This window comes from the organism of the source record quoted next, unplaced genomic scaffold (genome assembly GCF_019419815.1).
Source record: "Pyrus x bretschneideri cultivar Hongxiangsu unplaced genomic scaffold, Pyrus_bretschneideri_v1 Contig1, whole genome shotgun sequence".
NCBI classification, from domain to species: Eukaryota; Viridiplantae; Streptophyta; class Magnoliopsida; order Rosales; family Rosaceae; genus Pyrus; species Pyrus x bretschneideri.
This window is the reverse complement of record NW_025999390.1, coordinates 16,901,455-16,928,614: the sequence shown is the minus strand read 5'-3', so window position 1 is coordinate 16,928,614 and position 27,160 is coordinate 16,901,455. Positions and strand designations below refer to the sequence as shown.

General features: G+C 35.0%; 1 protein-coding gene across 2 annotated transcripts; it reads left to right on the top strand.

The window, feature by feature from the left end:
* Positions 1-21,831: 21,831 nt before the first annotated feature.
* LOC103960819 (cytochrome P450 90B1) lies at positions 21,832-26,682 on the top strand. Of its 2 annotated transcripts, none has more exons than XM_009373311.3 (8): positions 21,832-22,249; positions 22,423-22,747; positions 22,985-23,137; positions 23,226-23,468; positions 23,556-23,648; positions 23,740-23,818; positions 24,420-24,526; positions 25,908-26,682. In XM_009373311.3, the coding sequence occupies exons 1-8, from the start codon at positions 22,038-22,040 to the stop codon at positions 26,172-26,174; spliced, it is 1,479 nt and encodes a 492-aa protein (XP_009371586.2). In that variant the 5' UTR covers positions 21,832-22,037; the 3' UTR covers positions 26,175-26,682. The 2 variants fall into 2 exon arrangements, with proteins under 2 accessions (XP_009371586.2, XP_009371585.2); XM_009373310.3 differs by having other exon boundaries at positions 21,834-22,249; positions 25,905-26,682.
* Positions 26,683-27,160: the final 478 nt, after the last annotated feature.

Sequence of the window (27,160 nt, the reverse complement as noted above, 5' to 3'; positions counted from 1 at the left end):
CGTCTTCGTTATCTTGCTATTTTTAGATCTAGCTGGTGACTCTCTTCGAATAATGGGTTGATAAGTTGGATTTCTCAGCCAAATAGTGTTCCAGCATATCGTCTTCGTCATCTACCATTAACCATAAGACAAGATGGTTTCTTCATCAGATTGTGAACACAAAGGATTTCCTTCATAACAAAATTCAGTGATTTGACTTATTTTGGTCTCATCAACATAAGACTACATGGGCTATAAGGAAATAGAATCACCTTCAAAATCATTAGAATTGAAGTCAATCGCGTCCTCATCCTCTTCATCAGACCTTTCAGTGGCTGGAGCTGCACCTTTCTATGGAGGGAGAAAAAACAAGCAAAATGGAAAAGTGACGAGGAAAGTGCAAGGAAAAAGAAGGGAATAGAGAGCCAATAAAGAAGGAAAATGAGCTCATTTTGAGGTTTGTGGAGACAGATAAAGGAGACAAAAAATGAGCTTTTGAGGTGGGTGTGTCAGAGATCAAACGGTTGAGAATTAGGAGAAAAATTAACGTTACCACACCAGATATCTGATAATTTTGTGAGAATTGGGAGAAACGAGTCCAACCGAGGCCCCGTTTCCTAAGGCTTTTGCACCTGCCCCGTCCCGATAATTTTGTGAACCCGCCCCATTTTGTCTTTACAAATTTTAGATCCATCCCAAACCGCATGGAACCGGCCTGCCCCGCGAGCCTAAGGCCCGTTTGTTCACCTCTAAATCCTATATGAAATTACAAATAAATTATTTTTTATTATTTTATAAAATAAAAAATACTAATATTTTATTGCCTATTGCCATGGCTATTCAATTTATGGGTGGAGATGCAAAAGACAATTATTGTTCATTAAAGGCAGTTATTATTCAGTGGAGGGGATTCAATTGCCAATTGCCATTGGGAGCCCTTACACTCTGGAATTGCTCTTAAAACCTCCCCATGTGTGGCACATTTATGTAAACTTTGCTTCTTCTCCAATACGGAAAGAGATCATCTTCAGATCTTTCCCTCCAAAACTCAACGTTCAAGTGATCCGGGCCTTTAAAATTTGATCCAACGGCTAAAAACAGATAAGTTAGTAAAAACTTTTAAAAGCTATAATAATTTTTAGACATTAAATCAAATTTTAAAGGCCTGAATCACTTGATCCCTGAACTTTAGAGGGAAAGATCCGGACATGATCCCTTTCCCTCCACTACATTTCCAGAATCCTATTTCTGCTACTTCTGTTCTGTTAGTGCTTAAAAATTGAAATCATTGGAACACTTTGGATCCTTAAATCTTTATTTTTCTCTTTTTCGCATTGTTTGGTTTGGTGACTGTGACATTACCTCAATGGAAGCAATTTTTCTTCTGTGGTATATATTATTGAGTGGCTCGAAAAATCAATAGTATAAATTTTGCATATAGAAATTTAATGGATCTTGCAACAGTTAGATCTTGTATATAAACCGTATCATTGAGTGAGATGTTGTTGTTTACAAGGCAAGAAATATTAACCCAAACAATAGTATTATAGTCAGACCCAATAAAAGTAGGCTCAAAGGCTCTTAGTATTATCTATCAATTATCTAACATTGTTTCTTTTCTGTTTTTCGTCAATAAAGCAGGTGGATTTAAACTTAGAATCTCTTCGAACTTTAAGAAGAGATAAACATAATATCTTTCTATACAATTCATTGTAAATGATAAAATTCCAACTCAAGATTTTTCCATGCTTATAAGATGAACTTTCAGAGATAAAATTACGATATGAACGGTGCATATAGTTTGATTTGTTACCATTATTTGTAAATGATAAAATGTTAACGATTTGTAAGATGTAGGAAAATGTTCCTTTCTTACAGTTCTTTACATAATACAAAAACCTCGGTCAAGATTTCCCATGTTCGTTAGGATCAAATTCAATATTGTAGAAATTCTAAATACGTTGTTTATAAATGTTACACATTTGTTTTCTAGCTTTTTTTTTTTTTTGGGAAACGTTTTCTAGCAATTCTTTGGAACCGATAAAGTCGATATCTAGATTATCCCATGGTAATAAGTGTAGGAAAATGTTTCTTTCCAATTTTTTTTATTTATTCTTTTTATGTTGTAGTTAGAAAGCATAATAAAATTGGTGGTGGTTACAATTTGCCTTCTTTTTTCCACAAGGCAACTTTACCTTTAAAAACCCTTGGGCAACTTTGCCCCGTTGTTAACCTCTTTCGGATGATAAATGATGATGCGGCAAAGAAATCCGGTTTGTCATTATATAAAATAAACTTCGATAAAATTATCTAGTTAAAACAATTTCACACCGAATGACTAGTGTGAGATCAAGTAAACCAAATTTTAAGAAGCTTCAGCGAGATATCTACCTATATAACGTACTCGGAAATCCTCATCAATCCAAGTTTTTCTAGTCGTAATGATGCGCCAACAAGCGTATTTGGTGGATCATTTAATACAAGTGGAATGGATGATGCTGATATTTTCTAGTGATCCTGCATGCCAAAACGAAGACACGATGTTGAATCAAAGACCTCATAAAAAATTAATATATGCTTCGCTCTATGTATCATGAAGCAAGAGCAAACGGTCAGCCATGCAAATTCATTGTTATCTCAAATGTGGACCTGCACCGCAGAGAGCCCTGTTGATCTGATTGATTAAGCAATGGAAACAAACTAGTAAATGGGAGGGAAAGCAAACATCATCATTTTGTTTCTTTGGACTTCAAAATCTCCAACCCACAATTTAATAGCAGCAGCAAATTAACTAAGCTATGACTGAAAATATTAAGGAAGGGTCTCGGATCCCTTCCTTCTAATTCACCAAATTAGAGAATCATGTATTGTTAAAATTTGATTCAACGACTACAAACAATGATTCACCTTAAAAGTTATGATAACTTCAACCGTTGGATCAAATTTCAACAATACGGATCTCCTAATTTCGTGGATTAGAAGGAAGAGATTCGGAGATGATCACTTTCCTAATATTAATAGGTGATTTACACTGTTGGTCCTTGTAACTTGAGCAATTTTTCATTGTCTCGTAGTTTTAATTTTGGAAATTGGAGTCTTGTAGGAGAATGCATAAAATTGGATCAACAAAATATTGACTCGAGTTCGTTCCAACCCAAGGAGTGATGATGCATTTGGATGACTTGAAGCCTTGGGTTTTAATTGTAAATGGATTTGGATCCCATTCGGATCGAAATTGTAGAGATCTTAGGAATCTCATTAGCATATTTGACATCTATCGTGTATCATGCAATCATAAATTATTTAATTTTTTTTATTTAAAATTAAACAAAAATAGTACATGATAAGAACTGACCGCACGATATATGATAAACGGCTAGAATGTGAAAATTCCTAAAATTCCCACAAAATGAATTAATAGAGGATCCTCTTCCATTGTAAAAAGGGTTTTAATAATTGGGCCAAAATTGTAAACATAAGCAAATTACATAACCAAAACTGCCAAAATCCAACTGCAAGAACCAAGGTGAAAAAAAATACTCGAACAAACAACCTAAACCAAAAGTGCAATTTGGTGAAGAAAATAAACTATTCATTTTAGTCAAAGTTGGTTGAAAGCATAGGAAGGTGCCATCATTTGGCTAGCAGGGAGGGTCCTCAGCTGGTGCAAGTTCTTGGAGCATCGTGCGGCCACGTTTTTAAGGCGAACCCGCTCGTGAGCAATGATTGATGAACTAGTATGTATCCTTGGTTTGCTCAATCATCATCATCATCATCTTTCATGGGCTCACCTCAGTCATCTCAGTCAGCAGTCACCACTCACCTGTGGGCCTCCCTCTCTCACTCTCTGCACCTCTTCTGCCCATAATCACTCACATAGAGAGGTGGATTGTTTATCCTCGCATTTTCATACTTTTGTCATATATTTTTATTTGTGTGGTCACGGTTAAATCACGTTAATATTTTATATAATTTTTTTATAGAAATAATAAAACAAAAAATAATAGGAATATAAAATATTAACGTGTTTTAACTATGACCACACAAACAGAAAAGTATTGAAAGAGTATGGAACTGAAAGGACAGACAATTCATCTCCCTCACATACATCAATTTTCAAACAGCAACGATACGGCACACCGACACAGTAACATTTTGTGTCGATTATATAAAAGGGAAGATAGAATTTGCAGAATTTATTAGTAATTGAACATTTTTTTTTCTGTATTTTTATTTAATTTTATGATAGATTCTCATGTATTTTTGTTTTATTAATATGAAACATCATTATGATTGTTTATTACCGATATATAAATAATTCTAAATAAGTCTACTATGCATTGAAACATGTCATGTATCGCATCTTAAACGGTTGGTTTCTTTAGACATTTTAACTAAACCAAAAAAAAAAATTAAAAAAAAAGAAGATTTTGACCCTGAATTTTCTTATGAATAACACATACCGGAGCTTGATAGTACTTCTCCGATTGAAATTTGTGATATATACTAATATTGATTTCTGTACATAAAACTTTGAATTTGACACTGACCAGCTTTTTCTACGCCTTCTGATCTGCAAAACAAAAGTACAAAACTTCATTTCATAGAACGAAACTCTTTGTCGTTGTTTGAAAAGTATTATTAAGAAGTTGGAGAGTTTGGTAAAGAGAGATGGGTGATGTTTCGGACCTGCATAAAAAATAAAATAAAAATCTTATCTTTAATAAAAAATCTTTGGAAGTTTATCCTTGTTTTTAGTCAACAATATACTGCCAAATTAAGCTTTCAACAAGGACGTATTTCTTCTTTCTGTCTCTTTCCTCCATTTGGCTTTTACTCAATCTTGTTGATGCACTCGTTGATATCGCATGCAATTGCTAACCATACTGAGTGGTGTTACGAGGGAATAGTAGTGCAATGTTATCTGTAATTTTATGTTTTCATATGTTATCGTGATGTAAGGCTTATTTTGATGTGCTACTTTATTAAGCGTTTTTACTCATTAGTGTTTTTTGTTCGTAGCACATTTTAGTAGCACTTTTACGAAGAAAATAGTTTGTTCTTTGGGAGAAGAACGTAATGAATATCAATATGCGTTAATTTGATTACAAGCATCTTAAAATGATTTGATCCTTTGCTATGATCATCAATAATTCTGCACTTCCTTTCACCTTCCCACATTTTCTCTGTACTCAAGTAGATCAGAAAAACAAATTATCCAATTACAATCAATTTCTTATAAAACAGTAATTCCTTTTTTTCCTTTGTGTGTAGTGCGTGCGCGCGCGTGTGGGTTTCATGTTTGAGGTGTATGCATAGTATATAAACCCTAGCTTTGTCTCTTAGACCACCTACTGTGGTAGATCAGATAAACCGTTGAAAACAAGAATTGCACATAATGACATAAATATATTATTATGAATTTGACTGACTTGGAGTCTTGGAATACCCAGATCAACAAACTTATCTCACAACAATTTCAAACAAAAATAATTCAAATTCCCTAATCACTAATCAAAAAGCGCAAGACACAAATTAAAGCTAAAAACTTTCAAACAAAAAGCAGCAAAAAAACGAAGCAGTATGAGACCTCCAAACAAATTCACACACGACATACAAAATTAATATAAGTAGGCAACAAACCTACACAAAAATTCAAGCGATGAAGATGCAAAGAGATTCGGGGAAGATGGAGAGACTGGAGGCTAAGAGGACTGCTCCGATCTCCAAAATAATCTGAAAAGAAAAAAACCCTTTGGATTTTCTCATATGACAACATAGAGTTAGAACCCTAGAAAAAAGTGGTAATGGCATTTTTGATGTGTTTTGAAGTGTAACTGCATTTCAGACTTTGCAAATTAAAAAATAGGTATAGTTTTGGAATTGAAAAAGTTTCATCAAAGGGAGCAAAGGGCTTCCCTTTGTTTCTATGCACAACACTTATAAGAAGAAGCATCAAGACCTCCTAGGTGCTCCTTGGAAAATAATTCCCAGTGCTTCTACTTTCAACTAAAAGCATCATTAAAATATTTGTCAAACAACCATTTTTTAAATTGAAATATTTTTACTCATTAGGAAGCGTTTTTGGCTATTTCAAAAGCTCATTCAAATGAGCCCGTACTCAGTTGTAGCTCAATACATGTTCACTTTCTCATCTAAGTGCAATGTTTTTGTCTCTTACTATCTTACACTCGTTGCATAAAACTATGTTTGCTGCACTTTTGTTACATCATGTGACTAAAAGAACCATTAAAATATTTGTCAAACGACCATTTTTTAAATTGAAATGTTTTTACTCATTAGGAAGCGCCACTAAATCTAATACAATCCAAACAATGAATTACCGCCAAGGGTTTGTAAATGTATTTTCCTTGGACACTCTACTATTCAAGTTTCAATTTATAGCATACAAAGTATATAGTGAAAAACAAATGACAAACATCTTGATGTATATGTTTTTGTGTGTATGCATACATGTCTCGTGCTTTAACCATATAAAAGAAAAGGGTGCGACTATATATATAAATTGTAAATCACTAAACTTTATGCGAGGAACGCATGTTTTTGAATTTTATTTCTTGTGGAGATGGTAAAAGTATATGCATGCATGCAGTGCAGTGCAGCTTGCGGAAGAAAAAAAAGGTCGATGTCAACCCGAAATTTAATGGACTTGTACTTTGGTCTTGGTAGTTGTTACGCGAAAGTAGCATAGCATCTCTTACCGTACGTAGTGTCGGTCGTGGCATGCTCGTCTGTCCAAAACTACAAAAGGAATGAAATTAAGCAAAACAACAACTCCAGTTGGGTCGACTGTCACTGTCAGTAAATAATCCCACTTGCCTAAGAATGAGGATCCTCTCTTCGGATCCTCTTTGCGAGGATTATAGGATCCTCAAATCATGTCTGTTTATCGTACATCGTGCAGTTATAATTTTGTTAAATACTTATTTAAAATTAAATATGAATAATACTTGACTATAAACTGATCGCACGATATACGATGAACAGACACGATTTGATAATCATAGGATCTCATTCCTTGCCTAACACAATATCTTGTGTGATACGTGATTGGTTTGGTATCAAGTTTGACTGGAGATTTATGCATCTTTTAATTTTGGTTATTATTGTGATAACTAAGAGCAATGTTAAGGAGAAATGTTAGAGATAGTCGACCGCGCATGGCTCTATACCCTAAGCACATCTTGATGATGGGTTTAAACCCTCGCTGCCCTAAGCATTAGTGATAATCAGTATCATACCATCTCTCAGCTATCTGGCATTTGCAATTGTCTCAATGTACAAAAGAGATAATATATTAGGAAGAGAAACGTACAAACGTATTAGTGCTGATAGACTAATATTCGCATTCTGCATTCTCGCATAGTTGACTTCAATATGAGATGCAAATGATAGTCAATCGGCACTAATTTGTCACTCGAGCAACGTACAAATGTATTGATTGACTGATACTTGTATCATGCAATGCTCATCCCTCATCGGAGGTTTTCAAAATGAATGCAAAAGGCAGCAAGTAAATAATGCTTGCAAAAGTAGTTGGATTGCTGTGGTAAAATCCAAAACGTCTGTCTCATTAAAGATCTCGTGCTCCACTTTAATTTTGCGAGTGTTCCTAGCAAATCTCAATCTAATTTCTAATTTAAATTGAATGAGATTTATTTCCAATTGAGTAATTTTGACTGTTCAGTTAAATTTTTTTTCAATATTCAAGTATCTTTTCCTAAACAGTTAAAATTGCTCAATTCATAAGCTCTTGAACGTGAGATCCGGAGACAATGTCAATCCAATCCAAATTGGCTGTAAAAGGACGTTTGAGGCCTACACCCTACGGTCACTCAATTGGTTGTTGCGCACTAAATTCTCCCTACCTCCACACTGCATGGGTTTAAGCCACCCACACGTGTAGGATCTGCCACTTGGACCATATCTAGTACAGTCATATGGATTGCAATGATTGGCATATTGGCCAAGCGCATGAGTGGTTCCGTCCACATCTTCAACATTCGTGCGTTGCTTATGCTAGCTTTACTCATGTTTATTATTTAATTATTTATTTATATTTTGTCATTCAGTACTACGATCTAGTGATATTTCTCTTCACTTAAAAATAAGATATTTTAATTCGAATCTCGTGGATGACGAATTTAATACCAAATTAAGCTGTCCATTGTGTGGGACTTAGCTTAACTCCCCTTCCCATTTTTTTAGTATAAAAATATCAATGTACTAAAAAAAAAAATTATTTATTTATATTATGTCAATATCTCTCTTCTTTGGAAAGGATCCTCTTTGGATCTCTTCCTTCTAATCCACTAATTTTAGTATAAAAATATCGATGTACTAAAAATATATTTATTTATTTATATTCTGTCAATATCTCTCTTCTTTAGAAAGGGATCCTCTCAGGCTTCCTTCCTCCTAATCCACCAAATTCAGGGATCTGAGCCATTGAAATTTGATCCAACAGCTAAAGTTATTATAATTTTTAAAATAGACCCCTGTTTGAAGCCATTGGATTAAATTTTAATGGTCCGGATTCTCGGACTTGAAGGATTAGGTAGAAGGGATTCAGAAATGATCTCTTTCCCTCTTCTTTTAGTGTAACTGTGACATCTCACATCGCCCAGGGGAGTGATCCTTATATGTATATTCCGCTCCACCACCGTAGCACGATATTGTCCGTTTTGGGCCCCGACCACGCCCTCACGGTTTTGTTTCTGGGAACTCACACGAGAACTTCCCGATGGGTCACCCATCCTGGGAATGCTCTCGCGCACTACTCGCTTAACTTCGGAGTTCCTACGGAACCCGAAGCCAGTGAGCTCCCAAAAGGCCTCGTGCTAGGTAGGGATGGGAATATACATATAAGGATCACTCCCCTGGGCGATGTGGGATGTCTTGTTTCTGGGAACTCACACGAGAACTTCCCGATGGGTCACCCATCCTGGGAATGCTCTCGCGCACTACTCGCTTAACTTCGGAGTTCCTACGGAACCCGAAGCCAGTGAGCTCCCAAAAGGCCTCGTGCTAGATAGGGATGAGAATATACATATAAGGATCACTCCCCTGGGCGATGTGGGATGTCACAGTAACTCTACAAATTTACACCCATTAATTTAGTGATTCTAATCATGTATTAGGGTTCTTTTTTACTCATGAGAATGTTGAACAAATGGAGTAGGTAGATTCTTCGTTTAAAAGATGATTTAAACTTGAACGGCATGTTCCAATACTAAAATAAAAAATTGAAAAACATATATTTAAACTTAGTCAAATTAGTTAGAACAATATTTTTTTTTCAGCATTCATGTTCGAACCTCCTTCTCGCAATTTAGTTTACTAGTGCATACCACCCCTCGAACAAAAAAATAAAGATCTAGAAAACATTTTGCTTGAGGCTTGGATTGAGAGAGTATGGTATTTCTTGGCTACAAATGTTGTCTCTGCAAAACCTCACTCTTATGCATATCGATTTTGGTAAAGCTTAGGGTCTTCGGAAGATATAAGTTGGCAGATGAGTTTCCACCTTAAGAACAATACGTAGAAAATTGAGCTTTCACATAAAATTAGTTGGTAATATGGAAAGGAATCAAACTTTTTATAAGCGCTTGCAAAATTTCTTCTTTCATTGATGTGAGACTCTTTTACCTTCACATTCCAATACATTAATGTTTACATGTCTGGATCTATATGTATAGGTATAAAGGCCTATCGCTTGATGCCTGTAGCAGACGATCAAAGGAGAAGACAACAAACGTCCCTAATATTAATTAAAACTCATTAGAGACTAATTATATGTATTATATATTAGCACATTTTGTAACAACAATATAAAAACTACACGAATTATAATTGAAAACCTCAGTTTTCATATTATCAAACAAGACTCGATCTATTCATCATCGAGGAAAAATAGGATCTTCGAATTCGTATAATATTGTTTTTTATGATTAGAATGCTTAGCATGTGTGAACAATTAGATACTAAATTGCAAGGTCCTTGCCGCTTTAAAAGTTAAGAGTGTTTTAAAAATTAGTTGCTCAATATTTCTCTTTAACAAAGATATCTACATGTAAATCTTTGCAAAGAATCTTCAACATCAGGAATTAAGGTCCCATATGTTGGGATTATTTGTCTCTGCATAAAGAACAAAGAACAATTAATTAATTTTATGTTCGAAAGCTAAGTTAGTGATTAATATTATGTTCAAAATCGAAGGTTAGGTAGTGCTTATATTAATTTGATTAATTTAGTATTAGTATTGTTATCGAACCAAAAATGAAAAGGACTGGGGTTTTTGTGGCTCAATTATAGGATAGATCACACTTGGATTGGACACAATCTAGTTTACCAACAATGTCTTGCGCTATATATATTTTTGTATTCCACCAAGCTACTAATATATAGATTATAGTAGAACACATGGGATGCATGAAGCAACTATTATAATTTCATCTAGCACCACACTTGTCCTCTCTATGATTATTTCTTCATGGATGGGCGCACATACAACTAGAAACTGAGGCATTCATGGTGCTTGCCAGAAACTATTTATAACTACAATTTTTTTATTGAGATCCCATATTTTGTTGATTGCAGCTCACTTAAAAAATTAATTATTAAATGATTCATATGTTCTATGAAATGACTATATACACTCTAAAAGGTAAAAATTAAAAAAAAAAATTCTGAATACAAGAACTAAGATTTTTTTTTTCCTGACTCATATGCCTAAAATTCACTTCTAGGCTCTAAAAATTTGCATGAAATCAGCTTTTCACATAAGGTGCATTTATAATTTTTTTTGCCAGAAAAGAATGAAAAGGTTTTCCGTGAAAGTTTGAAAGCTCAATTTCAAACTCCATCACTTCAATATATATACACATATATAAAAATACAAGACCTAAAACCCCTAAATTGAATAACAAGCAACAGACTTCTTTTTGTCACGTCTTTTGGCATGGAAGCTGGCTGCCTTGGCCTTCCAGGTAGTTCTTTTGTAGGTCTTTGTTTTCAGTTCTGGTGCTTTAGTTGGTTTAGTTTTTATTGTAGCTTGGTCTGTGTTTTGCGTTCTGTTTTTGCCACGAGTCTGTTCTGTGTCACTTTGCAACTGATATAAAAATTGAAAAGAGAACTGGAGGACACTTTTGTTACGTATAGGTCTTCTACATGTGGTGAAGACAAGAAGTTTGTGAAGACGAATTAAGGAGTTTGATGTGGGGTGTATTTGAAGATGCGGAACGTGAGGGTAGGATAGCGTGGGAAAGTATATGGGTGTGTTAAGATAATTTTTAATTTAAAATGTAGATATGTGGTGTTTTTGGTATGTGAGATGTAAATATAATATGAGGTGTCAATAAAACAACCCCTTTAATTAATTTGTGTATACAACGATTGCGTGAATTTAAGGGTTTCAAGATTTAAGCTAATCACATAATTTGGTCAATCAATAAGTTGGTTCGAACTCATCATCCAAGAAAGTCGAAGCTAAAACCTTCTACTTACAATTACAATTGAAGAAGAATATTGTTATTAGACTCTAGCACTATTGGTTCGGAGAATTTTCCTCAAACGATATATGCCTCTAAAACATCTAATTAAATTAGTACCAACCAGCCATGTTCTCATTTTTTGGTATTATTGTTCATTAGAATAAAGAGATAATGTGTGTATATAAATAGCTCATTAGAATTTTAATTAATCTTCTTAGTTCTTGGAAGCGGGGCCATGCATCAATCCTGTCCTTGGATTTGTGGATGACTTGAACAGCTCAGATGAAAATATTCGTGAGCAATAAAGCTAATGTATATGATTAGTTGCTATTAGTTATTAATCACCAATCAATTAATTAATTAGGTAGCTGGAATATTCATACACAGACTTGTGTAACATTTCTATGTCTCCATGCGTAAGTACGTACGTAATCTTTGATGCTGAAACCACAGCATCTCTGGTTGCGTACAATGCAGGTAAACCATCGTCCGAACAAAAGACAAAATCTTAATCAGAAAAAGATGTTTAGAGTGGTTTTTTAATTGACAAACAATGGGATACTTACAAGACTAAATTTACATTGAGATAATTCATCCAAAACAAAGTTCTCTGAATATGTCATCTGCAAATTCATTAAGTATCCGACATAACAAAAATAATTATCTTCGTATTCGTGTGAGTCGAAATTAAAGCATCCTCTAACTAAGAGACGTTTTCCATGACATCAAAGGTTCATTTGTAAGTACGTTAAAAGTTAGAGTTTTGGATATTTCATTCTTGGACATTATTTGAGACATGACATCCTTTCACTTATATATAGTTTAAACCGTTCATCTTCTTTATTACAACTAATGATCATTTTTATTAAATTTTCGTTTGATTTGGATACCGGTTAATCATGTATATGAGCCAAACAAGTAGACAATTAATTAGGATGATATTACTTGTTTCCAAATTAAAAGAATTTTTTACAGATGATCTCTAGATAATAGTAAAGATAATAAAGAATTTTGTGAGATAAGGTAATGTCACATGAGTATCTCTTTGAATCAGTATTTTTCGTGTCATCGGGGCTATGGGAGTCGAACCCAATTCTTCTAAACAAACGAGAAAAGCCCTATATATTCTATTTGTAAAGCCTAAATGTCTAGCCCAGCTGCTATTTATTGAGCTCAAAGTGGATGAGAGAGGCTTTTCTATGCTATGGCCTTCTCAATTGCCTAGTCTCAGTTCACTTATAACTAGATCCTCCAGAAGCACAAGAATCCTTAGTTAGAACAAGTCTTCTTTGAATTCTCAGTTAGAGCATCCTCCGTTTTCTGCAACATTGATGAAAGATCCTTTGAATGCTGAATGAGACTCCATTTCTTATTAAATAATATAATAAATCATGTCCGGTCCAATTCATACTATTCGACCGGTATACTAAGGAGTACTTTGAAAGAGACGGCAATGTTTTGTTTTACTGATGCCTCGAATCAAGAAAAATGCCACTCACTTCCAATGCTTGTGGGTTCGAGCTTTATCCATCCATTATAAATCCACCTCAAAGCCAAAGTAAATTTAAGATGACTGAAATTATTTTTTTCTTTCAAAAACTGTAAAATACATAAATAATAAATTTTGGAACGAGATTTCACACTAAAAATAATGCAAAACATCGTATCAGAAGCATAACATTATTCAATTTCCGGACAAAGGCGAAGTGAGTTAAATTTGGGTTGACGAGATATGAGTCCAAGGTAGAGGCCATGCAAAATGAGGAAAATTCAACCAAGAAAAACAAGATTTGAGTTTGCCTCCAACATCACATACTTGAATTTTGTATTTATGAGTTTTGACAGTGTTTTCTTCTCTGATATTTGTTGGAGTTTGAGACCCTCTTGTCCCACATTGGTCAATAGTATTTTTTCACAAGCCTTTATATAGGCTTATTCCCTTTTCTTAGTAATATAGCCTAAATATAATATAGCCTAAATACAATATACCCTTATGGTTGTGTGGATTAGGCTTGAATATAATATAGTCTAAATACAATTAATATTAATTAATCAAGACAAGGGCCTTTGGCCTTGGGGCCTTGGAATTTAAAATTAATCAGATTCATTAATTTTAATTTTCGGATTAAGTTTTTTAATTAATTTATTAATTAAAAAACGTTTTGATTAAAAGTCACAGCTATTAGAAAGAGTTGTACATTTTGATTAAAAGACACAGCTATTAGAAAGAGTTGTGTGCTTTCAAATACACTGAACAGGTATTTGAAAGGGTGTGAAACAGCCTATATATTTGCAATCACAGTATCCAAGTCAGATCATCTTTTCTTTCTCCTTATCTTCCCTACAAAATTTCCAGAGAGTAAACACACAAAGCAATTCGCCAGAGTTCTATAATCCAGTGCGGGTTGTAGAATTCGGTAGTTGTATCATGGTCGAGCAGACGTTGTAGAACCACAAGCACAAGAGTGGGATGAAAATACTGTTCGAATGACATAGCTTTTACACTAGCCTCTACCTTTTGTGATCAAGTTAGTATCATTGATATTTTTATATTAGTTTATGTATTTATCGTATAATTTCATTCTGCACATCAAGTATATTTGGTAAATAAAATATTAGAATTTCAAGTTCTGTTTATTTCTGTTATTTTTGTTTATTTCTCAATTGTTCTCCAACAATCTTCGAACAGTATGGAACAATCGGGAACTAAACCTCATTCTGAGAAGCCTGAGAAATTTAAGGGCGGAGACTTCAAAAGATGGTAGCAGAAAATGCTGTTCTATTTGACAACCATGAATTTGGCTAATGTTCTGCGCGAGACTGTACCTACTGCAAATGGAGAAAATATTTTTTCTGCAGAAACTTTAACGGCTATAGATGCCTGGAATCATAATGATTTCCTCTGCAGAAACTATATTCTCAATGCATTAGATAATTCATTGTATGATGTCTATGTAGTATGTAAAACAGCCAAGGAACTTTGGGAATCACTTGAGAAAAAATATAAAACCGAGGATGCTGGTTCGAAGAAATTTGTCGTGGGCAAATTTTTGGACTACAAAATGATGGATTCCAAGTCCGTTGTTTCTCAAACTGAAGATCTCCAGAAAATCATCCATGACATTCATGTTGAAGGGATGATAATCAATGAGTCTTTCCAAGTGGCGTCCTTTATAGAAAAACTGACACCTTCTTGGAAAGAGTTCAAGAATTATCTTAAGCACAAACGTAAGGAGATGACGCTTGAGGATCTCATTGTCAGGCTGAGAATAGAGGAAGATAACAGAAAGAATGAGAAGGGCCTGGTTTCGAGTATGGAAGCCAAGGCGAATGTTGTTGAAGGAAGTTCATCAAAGCAAAGGCTGAAGTTCCAGAAAACTAAGAAGAAGGAAAAACACTTTGTCCCTAGTGCGAAAGGCAAAGACTTCAAAAAAATCAAGGGAAGTTGCTGGGTTTGTGGAAAGCAAGGCCATAGGCTCAAGAATGTCGCCATCGAATGGATCAAGGTCCTGGAAATCAAGGCAACAACAACCGCGCGAACCTAATTGAAACAATGTGGATGCCTTGGCTGCAATGATTTCTGAAATCAACCTTGTATCTGATCACGCTGATTGGTGGATAGATACTGGTGCAACTCGCCATGTGTGTGGTGACAGAAATATGTTCTCTTTGTACCAGAAAATCGAAGGAAACGAGCAGCTGTTTATGGGAAATGCATCTGCATCTTTTGTGGCTGGAATAGGGAAATGTGTTCTGAAATTCACTTCTGGAAAGGAATTAACCTTCCTTGACGTGCTGCATGTCCCCGATATAAGGAAGAATCTTGTTTCTGGTCCTATCCTTAGTAATAAAGGATTCGAACTAGTTTTTGAGTCTAATAAGTTTGTACTAACTAAAGGGGGAATGTTTGTAGGGAAGGGTTACCTTGCTGATGGATTATTCAAACTAAATGTACTTGATAATGCTATGAATGAAATAAATAATGCTTTTGCTTATATTGTTGATTCTTCTAATTTATGGCACTCTAGGTTAGGACATGTAAATTTTCGTTCACTTTTTAGAATGCATAACTTAGGTTTACTGCCCAAAATTGATTATCTAGATAATGTTAAATGTGAGACTTGTACAGAATCGAAATTTGCAAGTCAAAGCTTTAAATCCGTGCATGAAAAGTCCAATGATTTATTAGATTTAATTCATAGTGACTTGTGTGATTTTAGATCATATCCAACTCGTGGTGGAAAGAACTATTATGTAACATTTATAGATGATTTCAGTAAGTATTGTTATATTTATTTACTTCATAGTAAAGATGAGACCTTGGATATGTTTAAGACATATAAGGCAGAAGTTGAGAATCAACTTAACAAGAAGATTAAAGTCTTAAGGTCTGATAGGGGAGGAGAATATGAGTCTCATGCCTTTGCTGAATTTTGTGCCACACATGGCATAATTCATCAAACAACAGCCCTTTATACACCGCAACAAAACGGTGTTGCCGAACGGAAAAATAGGACTTTCAAAGACATGATCAATTCTATGTTGAATAGCTCTGGGCTTCCCCACAATTTGTGGGGTGAAGCTTTACTTACTGCAAATAAAATTTTGAATCGGATTCCACCTAAAACGAGAAAGGAGTCACCATATGAATTATGGAAAGGAAGAACCCCAACGTTTAAATTGCTTAAAGTGTGGGGTTGCCTAACAAAAGTACAAGTCTCATTGCCAAAGAGAACAAAATTAGGGCCTAAAACTATAGATTGTGTTTTTATTGGTTTTGCATCTAATAGTTCAACTTATAGATTCTTAGTTTTTCATTCCGAAGTCAGTGATATACATGTCAATACTATTATAGAATCTATAAATGCAATATTTTTTGAGGATATATTTCCATACAAAATAGGCAAGTCTAATTTATTGAAAAAGAGATTACATGATGATGTATCTGAGGTTAATGACGAACATAGAGAACATGATGATGGTTCATCCTTGTCTAGAGTTCAAGAAGAAGAAGAACTTGAACCTAGAAGGAGTAAAAGAACAAAAATTTGAAAGGACTTTGGGCCTGATTTTGTGACCTTATTAACCGAGACAAAACCTCAATCATTCACGGAGGCCATGTCCACTCCTGAAGCTCCATTTTGGAAGGATGCAGTTAACAGTGAGACAGATTCCATTATGCAAAATCATACATGGGAATTAGTCGATTTGCCCCCTGGCAATAAGCCAATTGGGTACAAATGGATATTTAAGAAGAAATTAAAACCTGATGGTACAATTGACAAATATAAGGCTCGTTTGGTAGCTAAAGGATACCGTCAAAAACATGGTTTGGATTTCTTTGATACATACTCACCTATAACGAGAATTACGTCAATAAGACTGTTGATTGCTATAGCTGCACTCCATAACATGGAAATACATCAAATGGATGTAAAGACTGCATTCTTAAATGGAGACTTAGATGAGGAAATATATATGGAACAACCCGAGGGGTTTGTGGTTAAAGGTCAAGAACACAAAGTTTGTAAACTTGTGAAATCACTATATGGGCTTAAACAAGCTCCAAAGCAATGGCATGAAAAATTTGACCATATTATGATAACACATGGTTTTAAGATAAACGAGTGTGATAAGTGTGTCTACACAAGAACTCAAAATAATGCTTGCGTTATGTTGTGTTTATATGTAGATGATATGCTTATAATAGGAACTAACAAAGAGATAATAAATTGGACCAAGAAGTTGAAATCAAGCTTTGATATGAAAGATCTTGGATTAGCTGATGTGATTCTTGGTGTAAAAATAAAAAGAAACCAAGAAGGATATATTCTTACACAGTCCCATTATATAGAAGCTACACTTAGAAAATATGGTCATTTGGAAAGTAAAGATGCAATTACTCCTTTTGATGTCAATAGCAAACTTAAGAAAAATAGAGATGATGCTATATCTCAACGTGAATACTCACAAGTTATTGGAAGTCTTATGTACATTATGAACTGTACAAGGCCTGATATAGCATACTCAGTGAGTAGACTGAGTAGATATACATGTAATCCTGGGCATGATCATTGGGAAGCTTTAATTTGAGTATTGAGATACTTAAAGCATACAATGAATTATGGATTGCATTATACAAGATATCCTCCTGTGCTTGAAGGATTTACTGATGCGAATTGGATATCGGATAGTAATGATACAAAATCCACAAGTGGATATGTATTTACTTTGGGAGGAGCAGCAATATCTTGGAAATCTTCTAAACAAACATGCATAGCCCGATCAACTATGGAATCGGAATTTATAGCTCTCGATATGGCTGGAGGAGAAGCTAAGTGGCTAAGAGATTTTTTGGAGGATGTTCCCATATGGCCTAAACCTGTAACGGCAATATGTATACACTGTGATAGTTTAGCTGCACAATATCGAGCTAAAAATAGTGTATACAAAGGGAAATCTAGACAAATTAGACGACGGCATAATACGATAAAAGAATGGCTCTCTAGTGGTGTAATTTTTATTGACTATGTTAAGTCAAAAGATAATATTGCGGATCCGCTTACTAAAGGTTTGTCTAGAGAGCAAGTTAAGCATACATCGAGGGGAATGGGTTTAAAGCCAATAGAGTAAAATGAAACTGCTAAACGGAAACCTAACCTAATTGATTGGAGATCTCATGGTCTAGGTTCAATAGGCAAACTGGTTTGGTTAGATTCAAGAAGAAACACACTTACATACCCATTCCTATGATGGAAGAAGTGTGCTGACTGCTGATGATGTAGGATACATTAGTTTAATAATATTGATACTTGTAAATCAAGTGGAATAGTAGCAGCCTATTCTTAATCAATATCACCTATATGAGAGTAAATGTGGGGTCGCATTTATGAGAATTACATGGCTACAGTCTCTAAAGCTCTCATGAATCCAGGATTTGTTCAGGACCAAAAAGAACACAAACGTATGAATTTGTGATGTGTAAATGTGGCATATGTTTTGCTTATTGTCTTGGTTTACTGCGGAGATGAACAGTTCAAGATTTTATATTCACTACGTCATCTAGTAAATCCGATAAGTATATACTAAGGTAGGTTCAAGTCCAAAAGACACCTCTCCTGATGTATGTCACATCTATTGTTTACTCTCGTATCTTAGTGTGTCTAGGACCAAAGAGTCGTCTCAAATGTGAGGTATTGTTGGAGTTTGAGACCCTCTTGTCCCACATTGGTCAATAGTATTTTTTCACAAGCCTTTATATAGGCTTATTCCCTTTTCTTAGTAATTAGAACTAGGACCATTTGGAAATGGATTGAAGGTTTGGGCCTTATGGTTGTGTGGATTAGGCTTGAATATAATATAGCCTAAATACAATTAATATTAATTAATCAAGACAAGGGCCTTAGGCCTTGGGGCCTTGGAATTAAAAATTAATCAGATTCATTAATTTTAATTTTCGGATTAAGTTTTTTAATTAATTTATTAATTAAAAACATTTGATTAAAAGACGCAGCTATTAGAAAGAGTTCTATAATCCAGTGCGGGTTGTAGAATTTGGTAGTTGTATCCTGGTCGAGCAAACGTTGTAGAACCACAAGCACAAGAGTGAGACGAAAATACTGTTCGAAGAACATAGATTTTACGCTAGCCTCTACCTTCTGTGATCAAGTTAGTATCATTGATATTTTTATATTAGTTTATGTATTTATCGTATAATTTCATTCTGCACATCAAGTATATTTGGTAAATAAAATATTAGAATTTCAAGTTCTGTTTATTTCTGTTATTTTTGTTTATTTCTGAATTGTTCTCCAACAATGTTAATACTCAAATCTTAGACTATCTCAAATACATCTTGTAAGATCCCACATCATCCAGGGATGAGGATCCTGTAAGCCTTATATGTATATTCTCATCTCTACCTAGCACGAGGCCTTTTGGGAGCTCACTGGCTTCGAGTTCCATCAGAACTTCGAAGTTAAGCGAGTTCAGGCGAGAGCATTCCCAGGATGGGTGACCCACTGGGAAGTTCTCGTGTGAGTTCCCAAAAACAAAACCGTGAGGGCGTGGTCGGGACCCAAAACGGACAATATCGTGCTATGGATGAGTCAAGCCCGGGATGTGATGAGAGCCCAAACCGGGATGTGACGCATCTAAAAATTTTGAGTCACAAGTTATATTTGACACCACTTATCTCCAATGTCCAAAAAGTTGGGATCAATATGATTTTGGTGCCACACATTAAGTCATATTTCACTTTAGATATAACTCTACAGTAAAAAGTGAGAGCCCAACCTTTAAAGGATACAAAAGTTATATTTAACTTTAAAATTTACTTATTCCTTCTAAGGTATACGAGTTAAAATTAAAATTAAAATTTGACTTTGTATGCATTTAAGATTTTATAACTTGTAGTATCACATTTAGGGTCAAATATGGTTTTATAACCTTTAACTTTTGTCTTTTTAAACTAGAGGTAGCATTATATAAGAATACGAGTCTAATAACATAAGTCCTTGCACCTGAAGAGAAAATAAAAACCATCAAATCGACTACTTTTTAAAATTTAAATATAAGAATACAGGTCTAAAAATATAATCTAGTATTTGAGATGCTTAAAGTTCAAACTTTCATTCTTTCACAATAACAAAACAAATGATCACACATGGTGACATGTTGGGGGACTAATACTGAAGATTTAATTATTTTGCTCACTAGTGTATTAAAAATTAAAAAAAATGTATTAAAAATCAAAAACAAAAAGAGAGAAAAGCTGTATGTTTTTTTTTTTTTCTGAAACATACCATTCTTAATGGCTTTTTTTTTTTTTCAAACGGGAATCAGCTGGTAGTTTCGTCACGATAGTTCACCATTTCAGAGTCGAGAAGACTCACAAAAGTATTTTAGTCTTTTCTGACCACTATCGTGCGATTTACTAACGCCAGTAATCAAATTCAAGATATATCATATAGAATATGAGCCTGAAATTTATCTCAATACTACTGAGCCACCCATTATGAATTGTTAATGGCTAATTATACATGTTATTATGATAATTCTGACCACCGTCCTACAGGAGGTTTTTTTATTCAACATTCATACCTGCTCAATCTTCACCAGATCATTTGATTAACCCAACACAACAACTCAAAAGTTCTGCAATAAGGGCTGCTAATCGATGTAACTAATTAACTCTCTTATTAGTTTATCCAAAACAAAATAATGGAAAAACAACACAAATTCTATCTTACCCTGTACTCTAATTTTAGGAAAAGAGATTCTCTCTGGATCCTTTTCTTCTAATCCACCAAATTAGTGGATCCGTACTATTAAAATTTGATCAAACGGCTGAAGTTATTATAACTTTTAAAGCTATTTGTAGCCGTTTGATCAAATTTCAATAGCACATATTCCCTGATTTGGTGAACTAGGAGGAAGGAATCCGAAGAGGATCCCTTTCCTAATTTTAGTGTGAATGTTGCTGGTAGATGAACCATATGACGTCAACAGAGTTCTTACACCATATTATTTACGTTAATTTCTTGAAGTGATTAGGATTAATTACACTAAAATCCCTTGAAGTTTTTTGAGTTTTCACAAAATCCTATCGGGTTTTAAACATTACACAAACACCTCTTAAGGTTTTAATTCATTTTCACAAATACCCATTTGGTCTAATATCTGTCTCTAAAAAACAAAATTTACCCTTATAATTAATTACTTAACAAAATAAAATCATCTTATAAATAAATAAGAAAATTTAAATTAACCATTAAGAAAAAAATGAAAAATTGATAGAATCCCTCCATTATTTCTGAATGCGTTTTCTTGGCTTCAACTGCACAAACAAATTGTTCATTCTATTTTCAATTGCAAGAATTCTTCTAAGAGAATAAATAAGATATTGTTCAATACCTTTGAGTTGTACCAAGAGATTAAACGGAATAGAAGAAGATGAAAAAAGAACCGATTTTCTTCACGAAAATGGAGAGCACCTCCATTTCTCCGGTACCTCCTCCGTCCATATTTTGCGACGCCATTAACAACATCGTCATCTTTTTCGTTTAAAAATTTTCTTATTGTTATCACCATCTCTTTCGTTTTATTTATTTAAATTTCGTACTTAATAGAAAGTATTCTTGTCAACTTCACCATCTCTTTGCCCACAAAACCTTGAAAGAGATGGCAATGCTGACAAGAATACTTATGTGCAATTATTTATTTATAAATATAGCATATAAATTAATGCAGGGAAAAAAAAAACAACTCAAGTTACTGTTATCCGCTGTTTATGCTCAAAAGACAAAAATGAAGAAGCTTATAAAAGGCGACCCACTGGCAGCAGAAGCTTTTCATTAAGTTTTTGGTTTCACAAAACCTACTTTTGTTTAAGAATAAGCTCAGAAGGTGCTTTTCCACAGCTCCAGAGCTTCAAAGAAGCAGATATCTTATTTCATTTTTGTACTATAACAGCTTCAGCTAAAGTTAAAAACTCCCACAGAAAACAGCAAGAAAAACAAAAGTTAGAAGGCAGCAGCAGCCTCCATGTCTGACTCAGAGATTATTCTCTGTCTTCTTCCATCAATTGTAGCTCTCTTCCTCTTCCTCATTCTTCTCAGAAGGAAGCAGAACCAGAAAACCAGACTCAATCTCCCGCCAGGAAACATGGGTTGGCCTTTTCTTGGTGAAACCATTGGCTACTTGAAGCCCTACTCTGCAATCACCATTGGCAAATTCATGGAGGAGCATATCTCAAGGTAAAGAGTCACAAGTACCCAGAAATCCAAAATCCTTGAATTTCAAAACCCATGTTTTATTTTTTTGATTCGGGCGATGTTCGAACTTGGGTGCAGAGGGCCGAGTACGCTGCTCTGGCTAACTTGGCTACGTTTTTATGTAAAACTTAAACTTTTGCTTGAAAATTCTGCAGGTATGGGAAAATTTACAAGTCGAATTTGTTTGGGGAGCCAACAATTGTGTCGGCAGATGCAGGGCTCAACAGATTCATATTGCAGAATGAAGGGAGATTGTTTGAATGCAGCTACCCAAGAAGCATAGGAGGGATTCTTGGGAAATGGTCCATGCTGGTTTTGGTCGGTGACATGCACAGAGACATGAGGATGATATCTCTCAACTTCTTGAGCCATGCCAGACTCAGAACCCATCTGATGAGAGAAGTTGAAAAGCACACTCTTCTTGTTTTGGGGAGTTGGAGGGAAAACTCTGTTTTTTCAGCTCAGGATGAAGCTAAGAAGGTAATTAAATCGGAAAGCCATTTTCGCAGTCTGCTTTTGTCTCTCTGCACTCCTCTCTTTGTTTCTCGTCCAATAATTGAATAAACCAAAAGAGAATCACGAGATAGAAATAAGAGGAGTGCAGAAGGAGAAAGCGAGAGTGCGAAAATCATAGCATATTAACATTTTGTGAAATGAATGCTTGCGAATTAATAAAAGAAAGAAGCTTAACTGGGCTTTTTGAAAAAGTGATTGCAGTTCACGTTCAACTTGATGGCCAAACATATCATGAGCTTGGATCCTGGAAAACCAGAGACTGAGCAGCTGAAGAAATTATATGTTACTTTCATGAAAGGTGTGGTTTCTGCTCCTCTGAATTTACCAGGAACTGCTTACAGAAGAGCCTTACAGGTAAATTAATCAACATTTTTCAACATGGGAGTTCATCAGAGTTGAACTTTTTACTGTTTTCATAACATTTCTATTGAATTTTTTACAGTCAAGATCAACGATTCTGAAGTTTATAGAGTGCAAAATGAAAGAAAGATTGATGGAGGGAACCGAAAACATTGGGGAAGATGATCTGCTTGGATGGGTTTTGAAGAATTCAAATCTTTCAAAAGAACAAATTCTTGACTTAATATTGAGCTTGCTCTTTGCTGGCCATGAAACTTCATCAGTGTCTATAGCTTTAGCAATTTACTTTTTACCAAGCTGCCCTAATGCAATTCTGCAGTTAAGGGTAAGTCAAAAATATTAATTTTAATCCTTCTACTTTTTGGCTTTGATTATATTTAAATTTTTTTTATGGATTTGATTTGTTCTGCAGGAAGAACACAGTGAAATTGCCAAAGCCAAGAAACTGGCAGGGGAGACAGAGTTGAATTGGGAGGACTACAAGAAAATGGAGTTCACCCAGTGGGTAAGTCTTTTAATCATGGGTTCAAGTTTTAACTTTATGCAGTAAAAAAAAATATTTCAGGATTTGAAAGTTTTGATGTCTTTTTGTGAAGGTTATCTGTGAGACACTTCGGCTTGGGAATGTGGTGAGATTTTTACACAGAAAGGCTCTGAAGGATGTTCGGTACAAAGGTGAGTGTCAAGGATAATTTAGTGTTTGTAGCCAAAAAGTCATCTGGAAGATGAGGCCGCTTATGCCACTCTCTTTTTACTACAAATCTCAGTTTAGCATAGACGAATAATACAACAGAAGTACAAAAACAAATATATTGTTCTACACCTACATGTCAAACTATAATTTATAAGAAAACTAATGAAAAGAGCTTGAAAACTTTGAGTTTTAATGATAAAGATAAAATAAAGGGTAAAGTGAATAGTACTAGGATTGACATTTTAGTGTAAAAATGTGGTTTTTCGTTAAAATGAACAGTACCATGAGCTTTTCGTTAAAACTCCCTAATTTATAGGCAAGTAGAAATGACGAATTGCAAGAAAACATTTAGTAGGGCAACCTGGCATATCAGTTTAATGATCAAGCCTCTTACAAAGGATGGAGTCGTTTCATTGGAACATTTACCTGTATGAGCTCAGATGGTACCAAATATGACAGAACTTGATCTTTTGTAAATGCTTATTATTAAGTCAATTAGGTGTCCTACTGAAATTTTTCTCCACAAAAAAACTTGGAATGAATTCTTATTTTTATTTGGTTTGGTGTTTGAAACTTGGAAAGGATATGACATTCCATGTGGGTGGAAAGTGCTTCCGGTGATTGCAGCCGTGCATTTGGATCCTTTACTTTTTGACCACCCGCAACACTTCAATCCATGGAGATGGCAGGTCAGTCAATACCTTTGGCCTTTGGACAGCATGCCTCATAATTATTATTTTTCGTTATTATTTTCCTTTAAATAATTCTTTGTGTCAAAGCTAAAAATAAAAGTAAAAAGAGTACCTGGCACACCATCCTTTTGGTTGTTCTTGTGGCTCCTACAGAGCAGCAATTGGTTGTTTAGTTTTGAATCCACTCTTTAACAAAGAGATCCAAAAAAATTTAACTCCTTTCTAATTCTGATATTTATTATCCAGTATTAGCAATACAGTTATACATCTTTCTTTTATCAAATACATAAAATATCACGTTTGACATACTACGAATAAAAAATGTACTTTCGGGTTATGATTGACCTAGTCGATACTTTGATTCGTTGTCGACGCCTCTTGAATCCCATTAGATGAGGCATAACAAGATATAGTTGCAAAGGCATATGATGAGAGATCTCGTAGATTTCCCATTCAGATGAAGTGTCTAGATCATCCAATTGAAAGGATTGGAAGCTGCATACTGTGTACGGACATTACATTGTCCCAACTTTCCTTTGCTTTTCTTTGTTGCCCTAGTGTGCGTGTGGGGAGAGACTTTAGGGTTGGGAGATGATTAGAATTTTAGAGCTCCCATGTGGACGTGGGGTATCATCATGGTGCCATGCACGTGCACATAAGTGCCTTTGCTTTTCTAGTGGGTCAAATGCCAAACTGGTCCTGACCAATTTCTTCTTCTTTATTGACAAAAGGAGAAAAAAGCCCAAAAAGCTGATCCAGAATATCCCAAACAAACAAGGGAATAGAAATACTTACTTACAAAGTCCATCCGTCACAAAAGGTTTAGGAGAGTACACCACGGAACTTATGTGAAATTTGCAATGATTATGGTGCAATAGTCACACTCACCATGATAATGCAAGCTAACCTAGAAACATAGTTCTAGATGTATATCATGTACTACACAAATGAAGCCCTCGAATTTTTCCCGAACAGTAAAGTTGGCTCTTTGAGGCATTTTGTCAAATATGTTGGAGGTAACTCTCAAGAATCTAATGGGAGGAAACCGAGCCTGCAGGGTAAATTGATCCATTTTGCTCCTTAGTGAATCCGTCACTTAGACTATACAAATAGTAACTCATACAAAAGGAGAGTTTTGGATGAGGTTGCCTCATGCAACGATACACGCGAGAAGTGGGACCGGATGGGCTTAAATGCAAGTAGTCCTACTCAATGCGAGTTTGTTGTTGTTATTGTTATGTCAAACAGCCTCATTCTAGACTTTCTCCCTGTCCTGTATAGGTCCCAATGAGCTTTCAAAAAAAATAAATAAACTTTTGGTTTGATTAGATGTCTAACATGGTGATAATTATTTGTGTTGTTAATGATTATGCAGCAGAATAACAACCACCACCACTGTGGATCTTCGTCATCATCATCATGCTACACGAGCATGACAAGTAACAACTTTATGCCATTCGGGGGAGGACCACGACTTTGCGCTGGTTCAGAATTGGCCAAACTTGAAATGGCCGTGTTTATCCACCACCTTGTCCTCAACTTCCACTGGGAGTTAGCCGATCCTTTCGACAAACCTTTTGCTTTCCCTTTTGTCGATTTCCAAAATGGCCTACCAATCACAGCCCACCGCTACGTACCAAACTAATCTCACATATAATCCCAACAATTTTAAACTCCATGAAATTGGATTGGAATCAAATCAAATCAAACTCCATTGTTTCTACTGCACCAGGGATATGAGAGACTTTCCTACACTTTGGTATGCAACCGTGACATCCCGGACTAATGATACAACGTCTTGTAAGAACGCAGTTGTCATGGTGGCGTAGGAAGTGTAGATAAGTAGATGAGTCTTTCTTGTACTGCTAGACGTACTCAGATGCAAAAAAGGAAGAAAAAGGCCAAATGCACTGCTACAGCTACTCAGATGATATATACGTAACAGCTAGGACCACTCTCACCAAGCTGCACATATGCAAAACCCTAGAGGATAAACAAAATATCTCGTCTTCCTTTTCTGTCTCATTGTAAATTTGATTTTGTCTTGAGTCCTTCATGCATGTTGGGAGAGACTCGAGGGTAAATTATTTATTTATATGTAATAATATTTATTTTTCTTTTTTTTACCGTAAAATATTAATCATTTACATTTCCATCGTTTTTGCTATTTACTGTTTGATGCTCACCTATCGAATTGGTAATTTGAACTGTTCTAATAACTTCACATTTGAACAGCAATAAGTCCGCAGTTCAGTAACCTTTTGTTTTCTATGTATTTCTCACCAGTGTTACCTTGTAAGGTATATTCTGAACAGTACAATAATAAGACATTAGGATGGCATATTGAATAAACCAAATGGACATAAAAGAAACAGACTTATCTCTTGAATTCCAAGACATGGTTGGAATTTGATCTCAGAATTGTATTCTACTCTCTACAATCTAAATGGTCTTGCTAGTGAATAGGGTTTAGCATTGGAATAGGGCCTGTATTGTGAGAGCAAAGACAATCTTTATATAGTTGTTAGGTTATCGCTTATTCAAGCCTCTAATTAAATGATAGACCCTCATTATCACAATTAGTACATCTTGTTACATCGCTTTTTCAGCACCAATATGATAAAATTATAG

Coding starts and splice junctions, on each gene's coding strand:
- LOC103960819 (XM_009373310.3), top strand. CDS start 22,038: ATGTCTGACTCAGAGATTATTCTCTGTCTTCTTCCATCAATTGTAGCT. Junction 23,649..23,739: donor AAATGGAGTTCACCCAGTGG/GTAAGTCTTTTA, acceptor CTTTTTGTGAAG/GTTATCTGTGAGACACTTCG. Junction 23,819..24,419: donor GAAGGATGTTCGGTACAAAG/GTGAGTGTCAAG, acceptor AAACTTGGAAAG/GATATGACATTCCATGTGGG.